General features: G+C 55.3%; 3 protein-coding genes across 5 annotated transcripts; 2 read left to right on the top strand and 1 right to left on the bottom strand.

The window, feature by feature from the left end:
• The first annotated feature begins 22 nt into the window (after positions 1-22).
• LOC121360676 (solute carrier family 22 member 6-B-like) lies at positions 23-14,184 on the top strand. Of its 2 annotated transcripts, none has more exons than XM_041480691.1 (10): positions 23-388; positions 810-910; positions 1,266-1,420; positions 1,885-2,053; positions 3,288-3,411; positions 3,777-3,892; positions 4,019-4,233; positions 4,452-4,560; positions 4,649-4,852; positions 13,991-14,184. In XM_041480691.1, the coding sequence occupies exons 1-10, from the start codon at positions 23-25 to the stop codon at positions 14,082-14,084; spliced, it is 1,653 nt and encodes a 550-aa protein (XP_041336625.1). In that variant the 3' UTR covers positions 14,085-14,184. The 2 variants fall into 2 exon arrangements, with proteins under 2 accessions (XP_041336625.1, XP_041336624.1); XM_041480690.1 differs by lacking the exon at positions 13,991-14,184 and adding an exon at positions 5,179-5,287.
• Positions 8,891-11,447, top strand: LOC121360678 (solute carrier family 22 member 6-like). The gene is made up of 5 exons (XM_041480693.1): positions 8,891-9,268; positions 9,504-9,607; positions 10,016-10,183; positions 10,968-11,182; positions 11,437-11,447. The coding sequence occupies exons 1-5, from the start codon at positions 8,891-8,893 to the stop codon at positions 11,445-11,447; spliced, it is 876 nt and encodes a 291-aa protein (XP_041336627.1).
• Positions 14,185-14,628: 444 nt separating the features above from the next.
• On the bottom strand, positions 14,629-25,356 carry DPF2 (double PHD fingers 2). Of its 2 annotated transcripts, XM_041480694.1 has the most exons (10): positions 24,894-25,355; positions 23,593-23,756; positions 21,090-21,182; positions 20,806-20,884; positions 20,219-20,260; positions 18,676-18,813; positions 17,893-18,021; positions 17,255-17,367; positions 16,305-16,386; positions 14,629-14,825 (listed from the first exon to the last, which is right to left on the bottom strand). In XM_041480694.1, exons 1-10 carry the CDS (start codon positions 25,282-25,284, stop codon positions 14,749-14,751), a joined length of 1,308 nt encoding a protein of 435 aa, XP_041336628.1. In that variant the 5' UTR covers positions 25,285-25,355; the 3' UTR covers positions 14,629-14,748. The 2 variants fall into 2 exon arrangements, with proteins under 2 accessions (XP_041336628.1, XP_041336629.1); XM_041480695.1 differs by lacking the exon at positions 20,219-20,260 and having other exon boundaries at positions 24,894-25,356.
• Between the last annotated feature and the right edge of the window lie 822 nt (positions 25,357-26,178).

The raw sequence follows: 26,178 nt of genomic DNA, 5'->3' as shown, positions 1-26,178 counted from the left end.
CCCAGGCCCCGGTGGTGGCAAGATGGCTTTTGCCAGTCTCCTGGAGCACGTGGGGGGCATGGGGCGCTTCCAGGTGGTCTCGGTGCTGCTCCTGTCCCTGCCCGTGCTGATGATGGCCAGCCACAACCTCCTGCAGAACTTCACCGCCGCCACCAGCGACCACTGGTGCCGCCCGCGCCCGGAGGCCAACGCCACCGGCCTGGACCCCGAGGCCCTGCTGAGGGTCTGGGTCCCCCGCGGGGAGCGGTGCCGGCGCTTTGTGACACCCCAGTGGTGGCTTTTGGAGGCCAACGGTTCGGAGCCCAACAGCTCCTGGCCGGAGACGGAGCCGTGCGGCGATGGTTGGACCTACGACCGCAGCGTCTTCACCAGTACCATCATCACTGAGGTGGGATGATGGTGGGGGGGTTTTGGGGGGGGGGTCTGGTGGGCTTTTCACCCAATCCCGTGGGTGGGTCCCACCTGGAGACACCAACGAAGGGTCTGCTGCCAACACAGCATTGACCTCTCCCAACTGGAGCATCTTCCCCACTCAACCTTTGGTGGAGATGCTCAACACCAGGAAACCCCAGGAGGGGAAGGGAGGGATGGGGAGGTGTTTGCCATCCACAAGGGGGTCACAAAGGGTCACAAGACCCTTGGATGGACCTTCCAACCACAGCAATGCTGGCAAGCGTGGCCAAGCATTCAGTGTCACCTTTCCCTTGGCCATTCATTGACCCTACCGGCCACCACGGGCGGTTTTGGGGTTTGGGAGGCCAGAGGGGTCCCTGCTCTCTGTCCCACCCCGTGTCCTTGTCCCTCGGCAGTGGGACCTGGTGTGCAGCTCCCGGGGGCTCAAGCAGCTGGCGCAGTCGCTCTACATGGCCGGAGTCCTGGTGGGCGGCCTCTTCGGGGGGCTCTCGGACAGGTGAGGGGGGCACTGGCAGAGAGGTGGGGTGGCATCGGGGGGGTCCTCTCACCTCCTCTGCCTCCTCCTCATTCCCTCCTCCTCCTCCTCTTTCTCTTCCTCACCCTCTCTTCCTTCTCATCCCCTTTTTCTCCTCACCCCCTTCCCTCTTCCTCACTTCCTCACCCCTCTTCCCCCTCCTCGCCCCTTTTTCCTCCTCTTCACCCTCTCTTCCTTCCCCTGCCCCCTTCTTCATCCTTCTGGTCTCCTCCTCCTCTCCATTTTTTCCTCCCCTTCTCTTCCTCTTCCTCCTCCTCCACCCCCATTTCTTCATCCTCACCCCCTGCTGCTGCTCCTCCTCCTCCTCCGTGCCCAGGTTCGGCCGCCGCTCGGTGCTCACCTGGTGCTACCTGCAGATGGCCGCCATGGGCACCTGCTCGTCCTTCGCGCCCACCTTCACCGTGTACTGCCTGTTCCGCTTCCTGACGGGCATGGCCTTCTCGGGCATCGTCCTCAACAGCGTCTCCCTCTGTACGTCACCCCCGGGCCCAGTACCTGCCCTGGGTGGGCTCCGTGTCCCCCCTGAACCTGTGGGAGCCATCCCGGTGGTGTCCATGTCCTCCAGACACCATCCTGGGTGTCTCCATGTCCTCCAGGCACCATCCTGGGGGTCTGCATGTCCTCCAGACACCATCCTGGGGGTCTTCATGTCCTCCAGACACCATCCTGTGGTGTCCATGTCCTCCAGACACCATCCTGGGGGTCTCCATGACCCCCTTGTACCGGTAGGGGCCTGTCTGGTGGTCTCCATGTCCCCTGGCACCTGTGTGTCCATGTCCCCCCAGTACCTGCCCTGGACTCCATGTTCCCCTGGGATACCTGTGGGCACCATCCCAGTGGTCTCCCCATCTCCTGGGCACCATCTCGGTGGTCTCCCCATCCCCTGGGGTGCCGGTGGTCACTCCCAGGTGGTCCCCACGTGCCATGTCCTGCAGCAATCGAGTGGATGCCGACGCACATGCGGGCGCTGGTGGGCACCTTCATGGGCTACTGCTACACCATCGGGCAGTTCCTGCTGGCCGGCGTCGCCTTCGCTGTCCCCGACTGGCGCCAGCTGCAGCTCGTGGTGTCCCTGCCCTACTTTGGCTTCTTCCTCTACTCCTGGTGAGGAGGAGGAAGGAGGAGGGATGGATGTAGGGAGGGACAATGGATGGATGATGGATGGATGGATGGATGGATGGATGGATGGATGGATGGATGGATGGATGGATGGATGGATGGATGGATGGATGGATGGATGGATGGATGGATGGATGGATGGATGGATGGATGGATGGATGGATGGATGGATGGATGGATGGATGGATGGATGGATGGATGGATCTCTCCATTTTCTCCTCCCCTTCTCTTCCTCTTCCTCCTCCTCCACCCCCATTTCTTCATCCTCACCCCCTGCTGCTGCTCCTCCTCCTCCTCCGTGCCCAGGTTCGGCCGCCGCTCGGTGCTCACCTGGTGCTACCTGCAGATGGCCGCCATGGGCACCTGCTCGTCCTTCGCGCCCACCTTCACCGTGTACTGCCTGTTCCGCTTCCTGACGGGCATGGCCTTCTCGGGCATCGTCCTCAACAGCGTCTCCCTCTGTACGTCACCCCCGGGCCCAGTACCTGCCCTGGGTGGGCTCCGTGTCCCCCCTGAACCTGTGGAAGCCATCCCGGTGGTGTCCATGTCCTCCAGACACCATCCTGGGGGTCTCCATGACCCCCTTGTACCGGTAGGGGCCTGTCTGGTGGTCTCCATGTCCCCTGGCACCTGTGGGTCCATGTCCCCCCAGTACCTGCCCTGGACTCCATGTTCCCCTGGGATACCTGTGGGCACCATCCCAGTGGTCTCCCCATCTCCTGGGCACCATCTCGGTGGTCTCCCCATCCCCTGGGGTGCCGGTGGTCACTCCCAGGTGGTCCCCACGTGCCATGTCCTGCAGCAATCGAGTGGATGCCGACGCACATGCGGGCGCTGGTGGGCACCTTCATGGGCTACTGCTACACCACCGGGCAGTTCCTGCTGGCCGGAGTCGCCTTTGCCGTCCCCGACTGGCGCCAGCTGCAGCTCGTGGTGTCCCTGCCCTACTTTGGCTTCTTCCTCTACTCCTGGTGAGGAGGAGGAAGGAGGAGGGATGGATGTAGGGAGATGGATGGATGGATGGATGGTGGCATGGACAGAGCAGTGGGGGGTGCATGGACAGGTGGGCAGAAGGAAAGGATGAAGAGAACATCCAGGAACAGGTGGGTGGGCAGTGGGGACATGGGGTGATGACCAGAGGGACAGGGGGACGTTGCTGGTGGGATTGAGGTGGGACAGTGACGAAGCTTGGGCTCCTGCCCCATCCCCTCCCACGCAGGTGGCTGACGGAGTCAGCGCGGTGGCTCGTCATGGTGGGGAGGTCCCACCAGGCCCTGCGGGAGCTCCAGAAGGTGGCCAGGATCAACGGGAAGAAGGAGGAAGGGGACAAGCTCGACATAGAAGTAAAAGGCCCTGTCCGGGTCGCCCAGGGTGTCCCTGGGGTGTTTTATAGAGGTCCCTTGAATATGCACTCTATGGACAACTGTCCATCCATGGTCACTGTATCCATCATCCTCATGCACCCTGTCCATCCATCCACTCATCTTCATCATCCATCCACTCATCTTCATCATCTCAATGACATCCATCATCTCCATCTCCACCCATCCCATCCATCCCTTCACCCATCCATGAATCCACCATCTCCATCCCACCACCCACCCACGACCCCCCTTCCCCTCTTCCACCCGTCCTGCCCAAACCTGCCCAGGTACAAGAGGGTCCCCATTGCCCCACCCCCATCCCAGAGCCCCCTCTGTCCCTCCAGACCCTGAGGTCCCACATGGAGAAGGAGATGACATCATCGAAGACCCGCCACACTGTGGTTGACCTGGTCCGGACGCCGGTCCTGCGCCGCATCTCCTTCTGCCTCTGCTTTGTGTGGTACGGCCGGCGGTGGAGGACACCAGTGGGTGGTTGTCCATCCTCCTCCACGTCCTTGACCCCCCATGCCACCCCACACCTCCCCACAGGTGGCATTTTCACCGCCTCTCCCCCCTCGTGGCCCAGGTTCTCCACCAGCTTCGCCTACTACGGGCTGGCCATGGACCTGCAGAACTTTGAGTTCGACATCTACGTGATCCAGCTGATCTTCGGCGCCGTGGACATCCCGGCCAAGCTGGTGTCCATCCTCACCATCACCTACGTGGGGCGCCGCTTCACCCAGGCCATCGCCCTCATCCTGGCCGGCTTGGCCATCCTGGCCAACGTCTTTGTGCCACGAGGTGAGGCTGGGGTGGTGTCAGTGGTGTCCCCTCCTCTCCAACCTCCCTGCGAGGGCCAGACGAGCTCAACCCATTGATGGAACCCCCACGTTGGGTCATTTTAGCTTTTTATGGGGGGTTTGTCCCAAATCCTGATGTTTGGGGTCTTCTCTTGTCAAGTGAGCTCAGCCCAAGTAGGGACACTGAGGTGACTCCCAGGTGTCCTGGTGTCCCTGCAGACCTCCGGACACTCCGGACAGCCCTGGCCGTCTTTGGGAAAGGTTGTTTGGCCGCGTCCTTCAACTGCGTCTTCCTCTACACGGGCGAGCTCTACCCCACTGTGATCCGGTAAGGAGGGGGCGTGTCTGGGGGCGTGGCCGGGTGGTCCCTCAGGGTGGTCCCTCAGGTGCCCTCAGGAGCTCTGCGTGTCCCACAGGCAGACGGGCATGGGCTTGGCCAACACCATGTCGCGGCTGGGCAGCATCATGGCCCCGCTGGTGAAGATGGCGGGCGAGCTCTTCCCGGCGCTGCCCTTCGTCATCTACGGCGCCGCGCCCGTGGTGTCGGGGCTGGTGGCCGCCTTCCTGCCCGAGACACGGAACATTGCCCTGCCCGAGACCGTGGAGGAGGTGGAGGGAAGGTGGGCTGGAGGGGATGGGTGGTGGGATGGGATGGAGGATGGGGAGGGACAGAGAGAACGTGGCTGAACCTGGGGGAGGAGGGATGGAGGTTGGTTGGGATGGATGATGGATGGATGGATGGATGGATGGATGGATGAATGGATGGATGATGGATGGATGGATGGATGATGGATGGATGGATGGATGGATGGATGATGGATGGATGGATGGATGGATGGATGATGGATGGATGGATGAAGGATGGATGGATGGATGGACGCCCATCCCAGCACCACAAAAACCTCCCTGTTCCCTCCAATCCCCCTCATCCCTCCCTCCCCACCAGGACACAATCCCAGAAGGACGAATCCCGACATCTCCAGGTCCCGCTCCAGCCCACCCAATCCAGCAACTCCACAGGGCCCCACTAGTGCCACCCCCCACCAAGGGACCCCCAAAACCCTCAGCCCTCGACTCTCCTGCCAGATGAATGAGCAGGATTTGGGGGGTGGAGGGGGTTCAACCCCCCCCAAAAAGCAAAGGGACAGCAGTGACCACAAGGACCCGGCTGTCCCCTCCCTGCAGAGTCGGGGGGATGCTGGGGCCCCCCCAGATCTCTTCGTTGAGGACGGTTCGGCCGTGCTGGAATAAAAAACAATAAAAGCAAAGCTCGTGTGAAATGCGGCCGGTGGGGGTGGGGTGGGGTGGGGGTTGTTTTCCCACGGCCGCGGGGGGTCCCGCGCAGCCGGGCCCGTCCCGCCCCGAAGGAAAACACGGGAGCCAGCGGGACACCGCGGCCTCGGCACCGCGGGACCCCCCGGCCCCTCCCCTCGGCCGGAGCTGCCGGGGATGGACAATGCCGGGAAAGAGTGCGGGAAGGATCTGGGAGCCCCAGGATCGGGGATCCGGGGGATTGGGGATCCTGAGGATCAGGGATTCCGAGGCGACATCCATCATGGGATTTGGGATCCTGAGGATTGGGGATCACCAGGATTGGGGATCACGGGGATTGGGGACCCCTAGGATTGGGGATCCTGAGGATCAGAGATCCTGGGGATTGCGGATCCCAAGAATCCCCATGTCCGGGTGCCCGGGGATCCCAAGGACCCACAGACCCTGTTCCTGGACACCCCAAAGACCCAGATCCCAAGGATTCAGGTGTTTGGATGTCCAGGGATCCCAGGGACACAAGATCCAGGCACCAGGGTGCTCAGACATCCCAAGAGCTCAGGAATCTCCAGGGCTCAGGGATCCCAAGGACTCAGGTGCCTGAGTCTCCAGGGATCCGGGATCCTGGGATCCAGACCACCCAGGCATGCCAAGGATCCCGACACTCTGAGGGCACAGTGATGTCGCTGACCCAGATGTCCCAGAAGTCCCCAGGACCCAGAGATCCCGAGGATCCACGTGTCCGCACACCCGGCCCACGCCAATCCGGCCGGCGCCAATCCGGGTGTCCGGCTCCCCCCCCGTCACCCCCACGTCCCCCCCATCCCTCCCACGCTCCGCTGCCCCCGCCGCCCTCCTGCCCGGGGTCCAAGGGGCTCCCAGGGACGCGGTTCAGGGCCCCCAGGACTTTGCCTCATCAATGATCCACCCTGGAGGGACAGAACGGGCCAGAGCGGGCCGGGGGTCCCCATCTGCCGGGGTCTGGGGGCTCCCAGGGCGAGGAAGAGGATGGGTTAGGTGGGATGGAGGGGCAGCCCCTGAGTCTCCCGGGTGGGCCCGGCGTGGTCGGCACCGGCATTTCCGTCCCGGGAGCGTCTCCACCGATCCATGGCGGGTTCCGGAGTCAAACGTTAACCGGGACCGGGGTGGCCTTAAATAGGAGCGGGGCCAGGCCGGGGGCAGGGCAGGGCCATGGGCAGCCGCGGGGCCGGGGGGTGCTAGCGGCCGGCCGAGGGCTCGGGGCAGCGGGATCGGGTGCTGGCAGAGGCCGGGAGGTACCGGCGGTGACGGACAGGTGAGTGATCAATAGCGATCGATGGGCTGGTCACGGAGAGCCCGGCGAGGTCAGGAGAGAGATCAAAGCTCAGTAGATTCATCAAGGGAGAGAAGGGCTGATCAATAGGGATTATAGGTCAGGAGGGTGATCAATTGAGAGTTTTAAATAAATAAATCAACAAATAGAGGGATGAAAGGTCAATAAATCAATCAAGAGAGCAATTAAAGGTCAGTCAATCAATAAGAAGATTACAGGCCAAGAGACTGATCAATAGAGAGGTTAAGATGGATACATTGATCAATAGATTATAAATCAATAACTGGATCATTAGAATGATTGATGGAGAAGATCATTATTCTGATTGGTTGATTATGGTTCAATAGATTGGTCAATAGAAAAACAGAGACCAATTGGATGATCAATTAATAGATTAGAGATCAATTTATTGGTACTAGAGATACACAGACTAACAGATGGATCAATAGAGATCCCTCTAGATTAATAGATTGATTGATCAAGCCATCAGTAGATTAACGGATCAATCAATAGGTCAACAGATCAATAACAGAAACATATGGATCAATAAACTAATGCATAAAGAGATCTTGGACTAATGATGATCAGCCTATTACAGATAAGGGGAGTCTAGTAATCAATAATTTATCAACAGAGAAAGAACTCGCTGTATTGATTGGCAGGGGGACCAATAGATCGATCAATAGGTTGATTGTCAGCAGAAAATCGATTTGTTGATAGGCTAAGGATCAAATAATGGGCAGAGAGAGCTGAGAAATCCATTGATCCGTGGATCGATCGATTGACCAAGGGGTGAAGGAGGGGCCGGGGGGGCGGGGCCGAGGGAGGGGCGGCCGGAGGGACAGAGGGACGGCCGGAGGGACAGAGGGACGGCCGGAGAGCCCGGACAGTCCCGAGAGTCCGAGCCGCAGCCTGGGAACACCCGAGGGAGGAGGAGGAGGAGGAGGAGGAGGAAGAGGAGGAGAGCAGGTGGGGATCGATTGATCGTGAGGGATCTGAGGGATTGGTGGGACAGGGGACAGAGAATTGATTGATTGATGGATGGATTGATTAATATATTGATTAATTGGGAAGGATTGGGGAGAGCTGAGAGCAAGAAATGATCAGTGACTGATTGATTGATAGATCAATAGAGTGAGAGTGATGGTGATTGGTGGATTGATTAATAGATAATGGATCAATATATTGATAGATCAGAGAGATTGATAGACTGATCTATCAACAGATAGATCAATAGAGATCAATAGATTGATCTAGACTGATAGCAGATTGATTAATCAGACTGATAGATAAATCCATTGATCAAGTGATGGATCAATCTATCAATACACCAGCTGATCCATCTGATAGACCAATAAATTGATTGATTGATTGATTGATTGATTGAACAATCAATAGGTGATCAATAGAGGGTCCTCGTGCCTGTCCCTTGGCGAGCTGGGCACCATCCACCATCCTCCATCCACCCTTGGCCACTCCGTGTCCTTCCTCCACCCTGGGCCAACCCTCATCCTCCTCCCTCCATCCCTCAGCCATCCCTCCGCTGACCACCCAAACCATGCCTGACCTCTCCTGGCCCCTCCTTTGGTCCATCCCTCAGCCTGTCCATCTGCTGACCACTGACCACCCTTTGGCCATTCCATTCCCTGACCACCCTTTGGCCATCCACTGACCACCCTTTGGCCATCCCCTGACCACCCTTTGGCCATTCCATTCTCTGACCACCCTTTGGCCATCCACTGACCACCCTTTGGCCATTTCCTTCCCTCTGGCCAGTCCCTGACCTCCCCTTGGCCATCCCCTGACCCCCCTTTGGCCGTTCCCTGACCACCCTTTGGCCATTCCATTCCCTGACCACCCTTTGGCCATCCACTGACCACCCTTTGGCCATTTCCTGGCCACCCTTTGGCCATTCCATTCCCTGACCACCCTTTGGCCATCCACTGACCACCCTTTGGCCATCCCCTGACCACCCTTTGGCCATTCCCTGACCACACCTTGCTCCATCCCTCCCCTTTCCTCCTCTTCCCACCCTCAGCTGACCTGGGCCCTGTCCAGCTCCGTCCCCTCTCCGGCCATGTCCTTCGTGGAGCTGCTGTCCCGCCTGGGTGGCATGGGCCGCTTCCAGGTGACCTACGTGGCCGCGCTGGCCGTCCCGCTGCTCATGCTGGCCAGCCACAACCTCCTGCAGAACTTCACCGCCGGCATCCCCGAGCACCACTGCCGGCCCCGGCCCGTGGCCAACGCCACCGCGGCCGACGTCCCCCTGGTCGTGTCCATCCCCTGGGACAGCCACCGCCGGCCCCAGAGCTGCCGCCGCTACGTGGAGCCCCAGTGGCACCTCTTGGACACCAACGGCTCGGCCAACGGCACGGCCACCGAGGCGGCCACCGAGCCGTGCCATGACGGCTGGATGTACCTGGATGGCATCTTCACCGACACCATCGTCACTGAGGTGAGGGAGGGTGGCACCCCGGGGTCCCCCAGGGCGGGGGGATGCTGGTGACCCTGTGGTGTCCCTGTGGTGTCCCTGTGGTGTCCCCGTGGTGACCCCCATGGTGTCCCTGTGGTGTCCCTGTGGTAACCGCTGTGGTGTCCCCATGGTGACTCCTGTGGTGACCCCTATGGTGTCCCCATGGTGAGCCCCATGGTGACCCCAGTGGTGACCCCGTGTCCCCTCCTGGTGGCAGTGGGACCTGGTGTGTGACTCCAAGAAGATGAGGCAGGTGGCCCAGTCCATCTACATGGCCGGGATCCTGCTGGGCTCCAGCCTCTTCGGGATCCTCTCCGACAAGTGCGTGCTTGCCCGGCGCTGGACTGGGAGGAACTGGGAGGAGCTGGGAGGAGCTGGGAAGGGGGAGAGGAGTGTTGTGTTCTCTGCCCCCGCTGACCCCCACTGTCCTGGTGTCCCCAGGGTGGGGCTGTCCCAGCACAGGTTGTCCCCCTCTGTCCCCACGTCACTCCCAGCGTTCCCAGTACCCGTATTCTCACCCCAGTGTTCCCAGTGCCTTGTGCGCCCATCCCAGTGCCCACAGCCCTGTCCCAGTGACCCCAGCACACCATGTCCCCCTTCCCAGTGCCCACGTCCCCAACCCAGGATCTCCAGAATCCAACATTCTCCCATCCCAGTGCCTCCAGTTCCCCAAATCCCCCATCCCAGTGCTCCCAGTGCCCCCCAAGCCCCCCGGATCCCACTCCCCAGCCCCCCGGGAGCCCTCCCCGGGGCGGATCCCGCAGATCCCGGGGCTCTCCCTCCGCAGGCGCTGCGGGCTCTGGTGCGCCGGGAGCCGCCGCTGCCGGGCGGGGCCGTGGCCGCGCTCGTCCGGACCCCCGGCATGAGGACGGTGTCGTGCGGGGTCTCCTTCGTCTGGTGAGTCCTGGCAAAAAACATCTTTTTTTTGGGGAGGGAAAAACGATTATTTGGGGAAAAAAACTATTTGGGGTGGAAAATACACAATTTGGGGAGATAACTCATCAAGTTTTGGGTAAAAATCCCTGATTTTTGGTGCAAAGAAACAGCTTTTGAGGGAAAGAATCCCCCCACCTTTTGGGGAAAACCTCAATGTTTTGGGAGACTCCTTCACTTGTTGGGAAAAAAACATCTTTTGTGGGGAAAAACATCTTTGGGGGAAAAATCCCCACCTTTATTGGGAAACCAACCTCACCTTTTTGGCAAAAAACACCTTTGGGGATCACAACTCACTTTTTTTTAGGGGGAAAAACACATTTTGGGGTAAATTTCCCCATATTTTTGGAGAAAAACCCCGCTTTTTGGGTCAAACCTAGAACTTTTGGGGCAAAAAAATCATCTCTTGGGACCAAAGCACACTAGGGCAAACCTCCATCTTTTGGGACCACCTTCATCTTTTGGGACAACCTCCATCTTTGGGGAAAAACTCCATCTTTGGGACAATCTCCATCTTTTGGGAGAATCTCATCTTTTGGGACAACCTCCATCTTTTGGGAAAAACTCCATCTTTTGGGACAACCTCCATCTTTTGGGACAATTTCCATCTTCTGGGACAACCTCCATATTTTGGGACAACCTCCATCTTTTGGGACAACCTCCATCTTTTGGGACAACCTCCATCTTTTGGAGTCCCAACCTCCCATTTTGGGTGTTTCTGGTGCTGATTTGTCGGATTTTGGTGAAGGTTCTCCACCAGCTTCGCCTACTACGGGCTGGCCATGGACCTGCAGGGCTTCGGCTTCAACGTGTACCTGAGCCAGCTGGTGTTCGGCGCCGTGGACATCCCGGCCAAGCTGCTGTCCGTGCTGGTCATCTCCTGCCTCGGCCGGCGCCTGGCCCAGGGCGGCTCCCTGGCGCTGGCCGGCCTCTGCATCCTGGCCAACATCTTCGTGCCCAGTGGTGGGAGCGGCCACCGGGAGGGAGGGACGGGGAGGGGACGGGGAGGGACACGGGGGGAGGGATGGAGGAGAATGGGGTGGAGGAGAATGGGATGGAGGAGAATGGGATGGGGGGGGGATCTGGGACCCCCGGGGGGATTTTGGGGCCGGGACCCCCCTGGCGTTCCCCCAGCCCCTCCCCCCCGGGTTATTTATTCAATCCCAATAAAATCTTGTGGGAATTTCGGGATCCGGCTCCGCCCGTGGACATTCCAGGGGGGGGCTGAAGGATTTGGGGGCGTCCCCACCCCCCAAAGGGACTCAGACATCAGGGGATCCCCCCCGGAGCTCGTTAACGAGGATTAATTGGAATTCCCGGAGCTCGGTGGCCTTTGCCCCAATTCCGGCGATTTGGCTGCAGAATAAATCTGGGAACGGGATTAATTCGCATTTCCAGGCGGGACAAAAAACCCCAAAAGGGGCAGAATTAACCCCAAAAAAAGGGTGGAACAATCTCAGCACGGGCCCTGGAAAAGCCACATCCCAATCCCAAAACTGGCATTTTTCACCCCAAAAATCAGCCAGCACCACCTCAATCTCATCCCTCAGAGAAGCCACAGCCCAACCCCCAAATTTGGGTTTTTTACCCCAAATCCAGCCACCCATCAGCCCCAAAATCCTCCAATTTTGCCCCAAATCCACGTTGTGCTCTCAAATCCCCATTTTTGCTCCAAAATCCCACCTTTTTGCCCCCAAATCCCACCTTTTTCCCCCCAAACTTCATTTTTGCCCCAACTCCTCCCGTTTTTTCCCAAAAAACCCCACTCGGTCCATTTTTTTTTGCATTTTTTGCCGTTTTTATTACCAAAAATGAGCCGTTTTGAGCCGTTTTGGTGTCGTTTCGCTCGTTCCCGGATAAGACACAACCGTGAAGCTTCGCCGAGGGGACTTTGGGGTGAATCCCCCTGGTTTTGGGACATTTCCATGTCCCCACCCCCGGCAGGGCACGAAAACGGGGGGAAAAAAAAATCCCATTTTGAACCAAAACGCCGTCGATTCCCCCCAAAATCGTGCTCGGGACGGGGAGGAGAGAAACCACCTGGATGAGGCCTCGGAACTGGAAATTTTGGGGAGGATTTCAGGGATTTGGGTCAATTTTGAGCACTTTGGGGGAGTTTTTCAGTCATTTTTGGGGTTGTTTTGGCCAGTTTTGGGGGATTTTGGTCGTTTTTGGGAAATTTCCGTGATTCTTTGGGGTTATTTTGGTCAATTTGTGGTTTTATTTGGGGATATTTAGGATTTAAAAAATAATTTTGGGGGGATGCATCACCACTTTGGGGTTATTTGGTTATTTTAGGGCTGTTTGGGTCATTTTGGGGTTATTTTGGTCAGGTTTGGGGCTATTTGAGTTACTTGGGGGTTATTTTGGGTGTATTTTAGTGATTTTAGGGTTATTTTGGTCTCTTTTTTTGGTTATTTGTATAATTTTGTATTACTTCAGTCATTTTGGGGTTATTTTGGGGGCTATTTGGTCGATTTTGGGGCTATTTCAACATTATTTCAGTAAATTTGGGGTTATTTTGGTCGAACTTTGGGCTATTTCGGTCATTTTGGGATTATTTCATTTGGTGCATTATTTGGGTCATTTTTGGGGTCATTTTCCCATTTTTTTGGGTTATTTTTTGCCCATTTTTGGGGTTATTTTGGCCATTTTTGGGGCCCATCCCGGGGGGGGGGGGGGGGGGGGGGGGGGCTGGGAGAATCCTGATGGGGGGGAATAAAAATGAGGGAAAATGGAATAAAAATCAAAGTGGGAAAAATCCCTCAAAAAATGGAAAAAAAAAAAAAAAAACCCCAAAAACCCCCCAAAATTCCAAAAAAAAAAAAAAAAAGAGGGAAAAGGGAAAGTTTGGCACCTGTGGTGCCAGGAGGGGGAGGGGGGTGAGGTTTGGGGTGAAATCCTGGGAATTGGGGAGGAAGGGATGAAAGTCACCCCAAAAATGTCACCCTGGGGGGGGTCACCCCAAAAAATGTCAGGAGGGGAAAAAAAAAAGGGAAAAAAAGGAGCCAAAAAATGGGAGAAAAGGAGCCAAAAAATGGGAAAAAAGGAGCCAAAATTGGGAAAAGGGAGGAAAGAAAGAGGTGGAGTGAAGGGAATGGAAGAGTTTTATAAAAATATGGAAAAAGGTGGAAAAAAGAAGGGAGAAAAGGGAAATAGAGGGAAAAGGGAATGAGGATTAAAAAAAAAAAAAGAAAATTAAAAAAAAAGGGAAATAAAAGAAAAAGGACCCCCCAAAAAGAGGGAAAAACAGGGAAAAAAAGGGAAAGGACCCAAAAAAAAGGGGAAATAAAAGGCCCCAAAGCCGAGGGGGTGAGGGTGAGGGTGAGGATGAGGATGGGGAGGAAGAGCAGGATCAGGAGCTGTTCTGGTTCTGGTAAATCGACGCCTTCTCCTTGAGCAGGTCCAGGCAGAGGTGGCAGCTCCAGCTCCCTGCAAAAACCGGATCAGCCTTCGGCCTCAGCCCCTCATCCTCCCAGGAGGGCCACTCAGCAATCCATTAGCCAATTAATTAACCAGTCAATTAATCAATTCATCACGGGGGTTAATGAGAGAGGAGGGGGGTGGGGAGGGGAAGAAGAGAGAGGACGAGAAAGGAGGAAAAGGAGGAAGAGGAGGAAAAGGGGAATAAAGAAGGAAGTGGAGGAAGAGGAGGAGGAAGAGGAGGAATGAGGGAGGAAGGGAGAAAAGGAAGGGAGGGAGAGGATGAAGAGGAAGAGGATGAAGAGGGAGAAGAAAGAAAGGAGGAGGAAAAGGAGAATGGAGGAAGAGGAAGAAGAGGAGGAAAAGGAGGGAAGAAAAGGAGGAAGAAGAGGAGGAAGAAAAGGAGGAAGAAGAGGAGGAAGAGGAAGATTTGGGACAATAAAACCCCTCCCCACATCCCAGAAGGAAACCCAGGGAGAACCCAAAGGGATCAGGAATTTCAGGGGAGGATTTGGGGTGGGATCCCAGAGGATCAGGAGTTCCAGGGGATCAGGAACCCCAGGGGAATTTTGGGGCACAATCCCAGGGGAGCAGCAGCCCCATGGCACCTGTGGTGCCAGGAGGGGGAGGGGGGTGAGGTTTGGGGTGAAATCCTGGGAATTGGGGGGGAAGGGATGAAAGTCACCCCAAAAATGTCACCCTGGGGGGGGTCACCCCAAAAAATGTCAGGAGGGGAAAAAAAAAAGGGAAAAAAAGGAGCCAAAAAATGGGAGAAAAGGAGCCAAAAAAAGGGAAAAAAGGAGCCAAAAAATGGGAAAAGGGAGGAAAAAAAGTGGTGGAGTGAAGGGAATGGAAGAGTTTTATAAAAATATGGAAAAAGGTGGAAAAAAGAAGGGAGAAAAGGGAAATAGAGGGAAAAGGGAATGAGGATTAAAAAAAAAAAAAAAAATTAAAAAAAAAGGGAAATAAAAAAAAAAGGACCCCCCAAAAAGAGGGAAAAACAGGGAAAAAAAGGGAAAGGACCCAAAAAAAAGGGGAAATAAAAGGCCCCAAAGCCGAGGGGGTGAGGGTGAGGGTGAGGATGAGGATGGGGAGGAAGAGCAGGATCAGGAGCTGTTCTGGTTCTGGTAAATCGACGCCTTCTCCTTGAGCAGGTCCAGGCAGAGGTGGCAGCTCCAGCTCCCTGCAAAAACGGGATCAGCCTTCGGCCTCAGCCCCTCATCCTCCCAGGAGGGCCACTCAGCAATCCATTAGCCAATTAATTAACCAGTCAATTAATCAATTCATCACGGGGGTTAATGAGAGAGGAGGGGGGTGGGGAGGGGAAGAAGAGAGAGGACGAGAAAGGAGGAAAAGGAGGAAGAGGAGGAGGAAGAGAATAAAGAAGGAAGTGGAGGAAGAGGAGGAGGAAGAGGAGGAATGAGGGAGGAAGGGAGAAAAGGAAGGGAGGGAGAGGATGAAGAGGAAGAGGATGAAGAGGGAGAAGAAAGAAAGGAGGAGGAAAAGGAGAATGGAGGAAGAGGAAGAAGAGGAGGAAAAGGAGGGAAGAAAAGGAGGAAGAAGAGGAGGAAGAGGAAGATTTGGGACAATAAAACCCCTCCCCACATCCCAGAAGGAAACCCAGGGAGAACCCAAAGGGATCAGGAATTTCAGGGGAGGATTTGGGGTGGGATCCCAGAGGATCAGGAGTTCCAGGGGATCAGGAACCCCAGGGGAATTTTGGGGCACAATCCCAGGGGAGCAGCAGCCCCAGGGGGGTTTTGGGGCACAATCCCAAGGGATCAGGAGTTCCAGGGGAATTTCTGGGGTGGGATCCCAGAGGATCAGGAATCCCAGGGGAATTTTTGGGGCACAATCCCAGAGGATCAGGAACCCCAGGGGAATTTTGGGGCACAATCCCAGGGGATCAGGAGTTCCAGGGGAATTTTGGGGCACACTCCCAGAGGATCAGGAGCTCCAGGGGAATTTTGGGGCACACTCCCAGGGCCGGACTCACCCTCGGGGGGCTCGGACATGGGCGGGGTCAGGCAGTACATGTGGTACCCACGGTCGCAGTCGTCACAGAACAGCAGCTGGTCCTGCCCAGGGCACATTCCCATCATCCCACTCCCAAAATTCCCGCTTTTCCCCCCAAAAAAAAGCCTCTCCCACAGCTCCCCAAAGGGTTTGTCACTCCCAGATGGATTCTGGGCACTCCCAGATGGATTCTGGGCACTCCCAGACGGATTCTGGGCACTCCCATGTGGATTTTTTTCACTCCCAGGCTGTTTTTGGGCACTCCCAGGTGGATTTTTGTCACTCCCAGGTGATTTTAAGCTCTCCCAGACAGATTCTGGGTTCTCCCATGTGGATTTTTGTCACTCCCATGTGGATTTTTGTCACTCCCAGACAGATTTTAGTCACTCCCAGATGGATTTTTGTTACTCCCAGGTGACTTTGGGCTCTCCCAGACAGATTTTTGTCACTCCCAGATGGATTTTTGTCACTCCCAGATGGATTTCTGTCACTCCCATGTTGATTTTTGTCACTCCCAGATGGATTTCTGTCACTCCCATGTTGATTTTTGTCACTCCCAGATGGATTTCTGTCACTCCCATGTGGATTTTTGCCCCTCCCAGACGTCCAGGGGAATTTTGGGGCACACTCCCAGGGCCGGACTCACCCTCGGGGGGCTCGGACATGGGCGGGGTCAGGCAGTACATGTGGTACCCACGGTCGCAGTCGTCACAGAACAGCAGCTGGTCCTGCCCAGGGCACATTCCCATCATCCCACTCCCAAAATTCCCGCTTTTCCCCCCAAAAAAAAGCCTCTCCCACAGCTCCCCAAAGGGTTTGTCACTCCCAGATGGATTCTGGGCACTCCCAGATGGATTCTGGGCACTCCCAGACGGATTCTGGGCACTCCCATGTGGATTTTTTTCACTCCCAGGCTGTTTTTGGGCACTCCCAGGTGGATTTTTGTCACTCCCAGATGGATTTTTGTCACTCCCATGAGGATTTTTGCCACTCCCAGGTGATTTTGGGCTCTCCCAGGTGATTTTGGGCTCTCCCATGTGGATTTTTGTCACTCCCAGGTGATTTTAAGCTCTCCCAGACAGATTCTGGGTTCTCCCATGTGGATTTTTGTCGCTCCCATGTGGATTTTTGTCACTCCCAGACAGATTTTAGTCACTCCCAGATGGATTTTTGTTACTCCCAGGTGACTTTGGGCTCTCCCAGACAGATTTTTGTCACTCCCAGATGGATTTTTGTCACTCCCAGATGGATTTCTGTCACTCCCATGTTGATTTTTGTCACTCCCAGATGGATTTCTGTCACTCCCATGTTGATTTTTGTCACTCCCAGATGGATTTTTGTCACTCCCAGATGGATTTCTGTCACTCCCATGTTGATTTTTGTCACTCCCAGATGGATTTCTGTCACTCCCATGTTGATTTTTGTCACTCCCAGATGGATTTCTGTCACTCCCATGTGGATTTTTGCCCCTCCCAGACGGATTTCTGTCACTCCCATGTGGATTTTTGCCCCTCCCAGACGGATTTTTGCCATTCCCATGTGGATTTTTGCCCCTCCCAGACGGATTTTGGGCTCTCCCGGCGCCGGGGCACTCACGTCGTTCTCGGAGGTGCCGCAGATGTTGCAGCACTTGCACTCGATGCACTGCCAGCGGTACGTCTTCACCGCTGCCATCATCACCGGCGTGAACTGCAGGCACGACGGGTGCCCTGGGGACATCGGGGACATCGGGGACATCAGGGACACGGCAGGGACCCAACCCAACCACTCTGCCCCTCTCCAGCCCGATCCAAGCTCACCCAGGAGAAGGAAATCCTTGGATCCACGATCCCAAAAATCCAAAAATCCTCCTGAACCCCAGCCCCAATCCAGGAGAAGAAAATCCTTGGATCCACGATCCTAAAGATCCAAAATCCTCCCCAACCCGAGCCCCAATCCAGGAGAAGGAAATCCTTGGATCCAGGATCCCAAAAATCCAAAAATCCTCCTGAACCCCAGCCCCAATTCAGGAGAGAGAAATCCTTGGATCCAGGATCCCAAAGATCCAAAAATCCTCCCCAGCCCCAATTCCAAAAGGAAATCCTTGGATCCCCAATCCCAAATGTCCCCCCTAACCCCAATCCAGAAGGAAACCCTTGGACCCCCAACCCCAAATGTCCCTCCAACCCCATCCCAGAAGGAAACCCTCGGACCCCCAACCCCAAATGTCCCCCCAGCCCCCCCAGCCCCCTGACCGGAGCGGCCGCAGTCGGAGCAGGACACGAGCTCCTCGGGCTGTCCCGTCTTCTTGTTGATCTTGGAGTCCCCCAGGCAGAAGTCGCAGTAATTGTTGGGAAGGGCCAACCCGTCGGGACCCTTCTTGGCTGGGGAGGGGACAGGGATCGGGATCAGGATCAGGGATCGGGATCAGGGATCGGGAATGGGATCAGGATCAGGATCAGGGATTGGGATCAGGATCAGGGATTGGGATCAGGATCAGGGATTGGGATCAGGATCAGGGATTGGGATCAGGATCAGGGATCGGGATCAGGGATTGGGGACAGGGATCGGGATCAGGATCAGGGATCGGGATCAGGATCAGGGATCGGGATCAGGATCAGGGATCAGGGACAGGGATCAGGATCAGGGATCAGGATCAGAGATCGGGATCAGGATCAGGGATCAGGGACAGAATTCCCCCGGAGCTGCTCCCGACTCCTCCGCTCTGCTCAATCCCAGGGGGAATTTTGCCCTGCTCCATCCCAGGGGGAATTTTACTCTGCTCAATCCCAGAGGGAATTCTGCCCTGTTCCATCCCAGGGGAAATTTTACTCTGCTCAATCCCAGGAGAAATTCTGCTCTGCTCAATCCCAGGGGAAATTTTGCTCTGCTCAATCCCAGGGGAAATTCTGCTCTGCCCAATCCCGGGGGAATTTTGCCCTGCTCAATCCCAGGGGAATTTCACTCTGCTCAATCCCAGGGGAAATTCTGCTCTGCTCCATCCCAGGGGGAATTTTGTTTTTTATTTCTTCCCTCACATTTCTGCTCCTCGGAGCGCTGGGACACGGGCGTGGGGGGCTGCGAGTCGTCCTTGTCGTCGCCCTCCTCCTCGGCCAGGTGCGAGTGGGCGCAGTGGTCGCTCAGCCCCGGGCGGTTCTTGTAGCGCTTCCCGCAGACTGCCGAGGAAATCCGGGAAAATCCCGGGAAAATCCCGGTGAGGGACAGGCAGGGGAGGGAAATCCCAAATCCTGAACCCTCCGGGGCCGATCCCAGCGCCGGGCTGGGAGAGCAAAGAGGCTGGAATTGGGTAAAAAACCCTGGAATTGCTGAGGAATGCCAGGTAGGAGGAATTCCAGGTAAACACCCGGGATCCCAAAGGAATTCCAGGTATTAGGAATTCCAGATAAACTCCCTGGGATCCCTAAGGAATTCCAGGTAAATTCCCTGGCATCCCAAAGAAATTCCAGGTAATGACCCGAGATTCCAAAGAATTCCAGGTAAATTCCATGGGATCCCAAAGGAATTCCAGGTAAATTCCCTGGCATCCCAAAGAAATTCCAGGTAATGACCCGAGATTCCAAAGAATTCCAGGTAAATTCCATGGGATCCCAAAGGAATTCCAGGTAAATTCCCTGGCATCCCAAAGAAATTCCAGGTAATGACCCGAGATTCCAAAGAATTCCAGGTAAATTCCAGGAAACTGCAGAATTTGGGGTGGAAACTCTGGGATTTGGGGGGGAAACTGCAGAATTTGGGGTTCAAACTCTGGGATTTCGGGTGGAAACTCCAGGATTGGGGTGAAAACTCTGAGATTGGGGTGCAAACTCTGAGATTGGGGTGCAAACTGCAAAATTTGGGGTGCAAACTCTGGGATTTGGGTGGAAACTTTAGGATTGTGGTGGAAACTGCAGAATTTGGGGTGGAAAGTCCAGGATTGGGATGGAAACTCCTGGATTGGGGTACAAACTGCAGAATTTGGGGTGGAAACTCTGGAATTTGAGTGGAAACTCTGGGATTTGGGGTGGAAACTCCAGGATTGGGGTAGAAACCCTGGGATTTGGGTGGAAACTTTAGGATTGGGGTGGAAACTGCAGAATTTGGGGTGCAAACGCTGGAATTTGGGTGGAAACTGCAGAATTTGGGGTGCAAACTCTGGAATTTGAGTGGAAACTCCGGGATTTAGGGTGGAAACTGCAGACTTTGGGGTGGAAACTCCGGGATTTGGGTGGAAACTGCAGAACTTGGGGTGCAAACTCCGGATTGGGGTGGAAACTCCGGGATTTGGGGTGGAAACTCCGGGATTCGGGCACGAGCTCCGTGTTTTTCCCACTGCTGGCTCCACAGGGGGGTTAATCTTTGTTTTCCCGGCCCCGTTCCCTGCTGGAAAAGGGTCAGGGGGCCCGAGCGGGGCCGGCGCTGACGTCGCTCCCGTGGCCTTTGGCTTCTCCCTCCCCTCCTCCCGCCCGCCCCGAGGCTCCACAGGAGGGATTTGGGATTTTTTTTTGTCGTTGGGGGTGGAAAAAAAGGGGGGAAAAAAAGGAGGAAAAGCAGGAAAAACGAGCAGAGAGAGAGCGGAACTACCTCGGTCGGGAGGTTTCAAGGAATGCTTTTGTTTGTAACTGTCTGAAACACAGAAAGAGAAGTCGTGAGAGGACACGGACACACACGGAAAACCGGGAAAAAAGGGCAGGAAAAACACAACCTCAGGGAGCCAGGGGGAGAATTAGTGCTGGGAAGTGGCAGGACAGCAGGAAGAAGAGAGAAAAAGGAGCTGGCAAAGCCTCCCTCGCCTTCCCCATCCCGTTATCCCCCGGATTCATGGGCTGGGAGGGATGGAATTTGTTGGAATTCCCAGCTCCCAGCTCCTTAGGGGAGGGCTGGGAATGGCTCCCAGGGACTGGGATCTGACTGGAAAACCACTGGGATGAAGGGGAGGGGCCTTCCCGGCCTTTGGGATTGTTTGGGAAGTTTGTTCTCGTTTTTATCCTGGTTTTTAAGCTGGTGTTATCCCGGTTCGTATCCTGCTGCTGCCCGGTATTCCCAGTGGGAAAAGCTCCATCCAGCTGCAGGGGAGGAAGGTGAAGCCCCCCCTGCCCTCCCCGGGGTGGGGGTCTCCGCTCGGGGCTGGGACCCCGCGATCCCAAAGCCGGAATTCCCGCGGCACTCACTGTCACACGCGTAGGGTTTGTCCCGGTCCTCCAGGATGGCGGCGTCCAGCTTCTTCCGAGCGCCCCCCACGCCTTTTCCCTGCGGGAAAAAACCGGGATTTGGGGAAAATCCAGGATGGGGAGCAGGGCAAGGAGCGAGCCAACAGTGCCCCGCGGTGGGAACGGCCCGGAAACGACCACAAATCCACGGGAATTTGGGGAAAAATGAGGGGTCTGGGCGCAAATCCCGGTTTTCCGGCTCGGCGGGGAAAGCGGGAAATTCCTTTTCCCAGGAATTGCCTCACCTTGGCCTTGCCCTTCCCTCTCCGCTTGGGCGTGTCCTCCTCGTAATCCTCGTCGTCCAAATCGTCCAGGAAATCGTCGGGCTCCAGGATCCGCTGGGAAGGAGCAGAGGGGTTAGAGCAGGGAAAAATACTGGGGAAAAAAGGGGGAAAAATGGGAAAAAATGGGGAAAAGTGGGAAAAAAGGGAGAAAAAAAGGGGAAAAATGGGAAAAAAATGGGAAAAAATGGGAAAAAATATGGGATAAAAATGGGAAAAAAGGGGGAAAAAGGGAAAAAAGGGAAAAAAGGGAAAAAATGGGGAAAAATGGGAAAAAATGGGGAAAAAATGGGGAAAAAATTCAGCTGGATCCGTCCCAGAGGAGGCACTGGAAGGTTTTTGTGGATGGAGAGGGAATTTCGGATGTTTTATCCCAAAAAAAAAGTCATGGAAGGGCCTGGTTTGGTGGGAAAGCGCTTGGAGAAGGAATTAAGCAAAAAGGAAATGATTCTGAATCCCAGGATTCCCAATTCCCGGCGCGGAATTCCCAGTTCCCAGCTGGAATTCCTGGTGCCCATCCCAAATTCCCAGTTGGAATTCCCAGTGCTCGGTATCCCAAATTCCTACTTCCCATCCTGGAATTCCCAATTCCCAGCTGGAATTCCCAGTCCCCAGTATCCCAAATTCCCGGTTTCTGGTATCCCAAATTCCCAGTCCCAGGCTGCAATTCCCACCTGGAATTCCCGGTATCCTGAATTCCCAATTCCCAGCTGGAATTTCTGGTCCCTGGTATCCCAAATTCCCAGTCCCTGATTGGAATATCCTGGAATTCCTGAGTTCCCGGTTCCCATCTGGAATTCTCAGAATCCCGAGTACCTAATTCCCAGAATTCCCAGTATCCCAAATTCCCGGAATTCCCATTATCCCGAGTTCCCAGTTCCCATTGGAATTCCTGTTATCCCAAGTTCCCAATTCCCAGAATTCCCGTTATCCCAAGTTCCTAATTCCCAGTATCCCGAATTCCCAGAACTCCCAGTATCCCGAATTCCTGGAATTCCCAGTATCCCGAATTCCCGGAAATCCCGTTATCCCGAGTTCCCGGAATTCTCTTTATATGAATTTCCCGGTCCCTGTCTGGAATTCCCATTATCCCGAATTCCCAGAATTCCCGTTATGCCGAGCTCCCGGTTCCCGCTGGAATTCCCATTATGCTGAGCTCCCGTTGGAATTCCCATTGGGATTCCCGTTATCCTGACTCCCCGCTGGGATTCCCGTTCTCCCGACTCCCGGAATTCCCGTTATCCCGAGCTCCAGGAATTCCCGCTGGGATTCCCGTTCTGCCGACTCCCGGTTCCTGCTGGAATTCCCGTTATCCCGAGTTCCCTTTGGGATTCCCCTTGGAATTCCCATTATCCCGAGTTCCCGTTGGAATTCCCATTGGGATTCCCGTTCTCCCGACTCCCGGAATTCCCGTTATCCCGAGTTCCCGTTGGGATTCCTGTTCTCCCGACTCCCCATTGGGATTCCCGTTCTCCCGACTCCCGGAATTCCCGCTGGAATTCCCGTTATCCTGACTCCCCGCTGGGATTCCCGTTCTCCCGAGCTCCCGGAATTCCCGCAGGGATTCTCGTTGTTATCCTGACTCCCTGTTGGGATTCCCGCAGGGATTCCCATTCTCCCGACTCCCCACAGGGATTCCCGTTCTCCCGACTCCCGGAATTCCCGTTATCCCGAGCTCCAGGAATTCCCGCTGGGATTCCCGTTCTGCCGACTCCCGGTTCCTGCTGGAATTCCCGTTATCCCGAGTTCCCGTTGGGATTCCTGCTGGGATTCCCGTTCTCCCGACTCCCGGAATTCCCGCTGGAATTCCCGTTATCCCGACTCCCGGAATTCCCGCAGGGATTCCCGTTCTCCCGACTCCCCGTTGGAATTCCCGTTCTCCCGACTCCCGGAATTCCCGCTGGAATTCCCGTTATCCTGACTGCCCGTTGGGATTCCCATTATCCCGAGTTCCCACTGGGATTCCTGCTGGGATTCCCGTTCTCCCGACTCCCCACTGGAATTCCCGTTATCCCGACTCCCCGTTGGGATTCCCGTTCTCCCAACTCCCGGAATTCCTGTTCTCCCGAGCTCCCGGAATTCCTGCTGGGGTTCCCGTTCTCCCGACTCCCCGCAGGGATTCCCATTCTCCCGACTCCCGGAATTCCCATTCTCCTGACTCCCGGAATTCCTGCAGGGATTCCCGTTCTCCCGACTCCCGGAATTCCCGCAGGGATTCCCGTTATCCCGACTCCCAGAATTCCCGCTGGAATTCCCGTTCTCCGGACTCCCGGAATTCCCGTTCTCCCGACTCCCGGAATTCCCGCAGGGATTCCCGTTCTCCGGACTCCCGGGATTCCCGTTCTCCCAACTCCCGGAATTCCTGTTCTCCCGACTCCCGGGATTCCTGTTCTCCTGACTCCCGGAATTCCCGTTCTCCCGACTCCCGGAATTCCCGCAGGAATTCCCGTTCTCCGGACGCGGGCACCTTGCGGGCGCGGCTGTTGGTGACCGGGAACTCGCCCAGGCTGTCGTCGTCCAAGCGCGGGTCGGGCAGGGAGCGCTTCTCCAGAGGGTCCGTCCTGAGCAGCGCCTCCAGGCTGCTCCCGTCCTGCGACAGCAGCCCCTCCTTCTTCAGCGCCTGCTCCGCGTCTGCGACACGGGAAAGTCATGGGAAAAACATGGAAAAACACGGAGAAACACGGAGAAACATGGGGGAAAATAACAGGGAAAATGGGGGAAAGTAACGGGGAAAATGGGGATAAATGGGAGAGCAGCCCCTCCTTCTTCAGCGCCTGCTCCGCGTCTGCGACACGGGAAAATCATGGGAAAAACACGGGAAAGTCATGGGAAAAACACGGAGAAACATGGGGGAAAATAACAGGGAAAATGGGGGAAAGTAATGGGGAAAATGGGGATAAATGGGAGAGCAACCCCTCCTTCTTCAGCGCCTGCTCCGCGTCTGCGACACGGGAAAGTCATGGGAAAAACATGGGAAAGTCATGGGAAAAACACGGAGAAACATGGGGGAAAATAACAGGGAAAATGGGGGAAACCCGGAGAGAAACGGGGAAAAAATAACAGGGAAAATGGGGATAAATGGGAGAGCAGCCCCTCCTCCTTCAGCGCCTGCTCCGCGTCTGCAACACGGGAAAGTCATGGGAAAAACATGGAAAAAACATGGAGAAACATGGGGGAAAATAACAGGGAAAATGGGGGAAACCCGGAGAGAAACGGGGAAAAAATAACAGGGAAAATGGGGATAAATGGGAGAGCAGCCCCTCCTTCTTCAGCGCCTGCTCCGCGTCTGGGACATGGGAAAGTCATGGGAAAAACATGGAGAAACATGGGGAAAAACCCAGAGAAACAAGGGGATAAATGGCGAAAAACACGGAGAAACATGGGGAAAAATAATGGGGAAAATGGGGGAAAACCCAGAGAAACAGGGGGGAATACCCAGAAAAAAATGGGGATAAATGGGAGAGCAGCCCCTCCTCCTTCAGTCTGGGAAAATGGGAAAATAACAGGGAAAATGGGGAAAAACCCAGAGGAAAATGGGGAAAAACCCAGAGAAAAATGGGGAAAAACCCAGAGAAAAATGGAGGAAAAGCCAGAGAAAAATGGGGAAAAACCCAGAGAAAAATGGGGCAAAATGGGAAAACATGGGGAAAAAAAAGGGGGAAAATCAGGGAAAAAATGGTGAAAATATGGGAAAAAAGAGGATGGGTGAGGGATGCCGGCGGATCCAGGTGGAATTCCCAGGAATGCAGCAGGGAACGGGGGAATTACCGGGTTTGATGGAAGGGAAGGAGAGCCGGGGGTCCTCCGGGGGGTGGGCGCGGCGTTTCTTGCGCCAGCGCCGCGCCGGGTACGAGTAGAGCTGCCCCGCTGCCAAACCTGCAGAGAAACCCCAGGAAATCCCCCAAAATCCAGCCAGGGAGGGACAAAACCTCTGGGAATCATCCCAGCGTGTGACAAAATTCCCCAAACTCTCCCGAGGTTGTGGCAGAAGGGCCCAAAGTGAGCCCAGCCCCCTCCCCTGCTGTTTTCCTGGCATTTCCACATCGTTTTCCTGGTGTTTTCCCAGTGTTTTCCCTTTTTTCCCCATTGTTTTCTGCCTCCTGCCATTTCCATGGTGTTTTCCCAGTGTTTCCCTCTTATTCTCCTGGTGTTTCCTCATTATTCTTCCATCACTTCCTCCTTGTTTCCCATAATTTCCCTGTTGTTTCCCATCACTCTCCCATCATTTCCCTGCTGCTCCCCAACTATTTCCCATAATTTCCCTGCTGTTTCCCCACTGTTCTCCCAGTGTTTTCCCGTTGTTTCCCACCATTCCCCTGCTGTTTCCCATCATTTCCCACCATTCTGCCATCGTTTCCCCATTGTTTTCCATCATTTTCCTGCTGCTTCCCCATTGCTCTCCCAGTGTTTCCCCATAGTTTCCCAGCATTCCGCCATCATTTCCTCGTTGTTCTCCATCATTTCCCTGTTGTTTCCCATCATTTCCTCGTTGTTCTCCATCATTTCCCTGTTGTTTCCCATCATTTCCTCGTTGTTCTCCATCATTTCCCTGTTGTTTCCCATCATTTCCTCGTTGTTCTCCATCATTTCCCTGTTGTTTCCCATCATTTCCTCGTTGTTCTCCATCATTTCCCTGTTGTTTCCCATCATTTCCTCGTTGTTCTCCATCATTTCCCTGTTGTTTCCCATCATTTCCTCGTTGTTCTCCATCATTTCCCTGTTGTTTCCCATCATTTCCTCGTTGTTCTCCATCATTTCCCTGTTGTTTCCCATCATTTCCTCGTTGTTCTCCATCATTTCCTCGTTGTTCTCCATCATTTCCTCGTTGTTCTCCATCATTTCCCTGTTGTTTCCCATCATTTCCTCGTTGTTCTCCATCATTTCCCTGCTGTTTCCCATCATTTCCTCGTTGTTCTCCATCATTTCCCTGCTGTTTCCCATCATTTCCTCGTTGTTCTCCATCATTTCCCTGTTGTTTCCCATCATTTCCTCGTTGTTCTCCATCATTTCCCTGTTGTTTCCCATCATTTCCTCGTTGTTCTCCATCATTTCC

This window comes from Pyrgilauda ruficollis, unplaced genomic scaffold (genome assembly GCF_017590135.1).
Source record: "Pyrgilauda ruficollis isolate IOZ18807 unplaced genomic scaffold, ASM1759013v1 scaffold527, whole genome shotgun sequence".
Classification (NCBI taxonomy): domain Eukaryota; kingdom Metazoa; phylum Chordata; class Aves; order Passeriformes; family Passeridae; genus Pyrgilauda; species Pyrgilauda ruficollis.
Note: the sequence above shows the minus strand (reverse complement) of the source record. Positions and strands in the feature narration are given on the sequence as shown.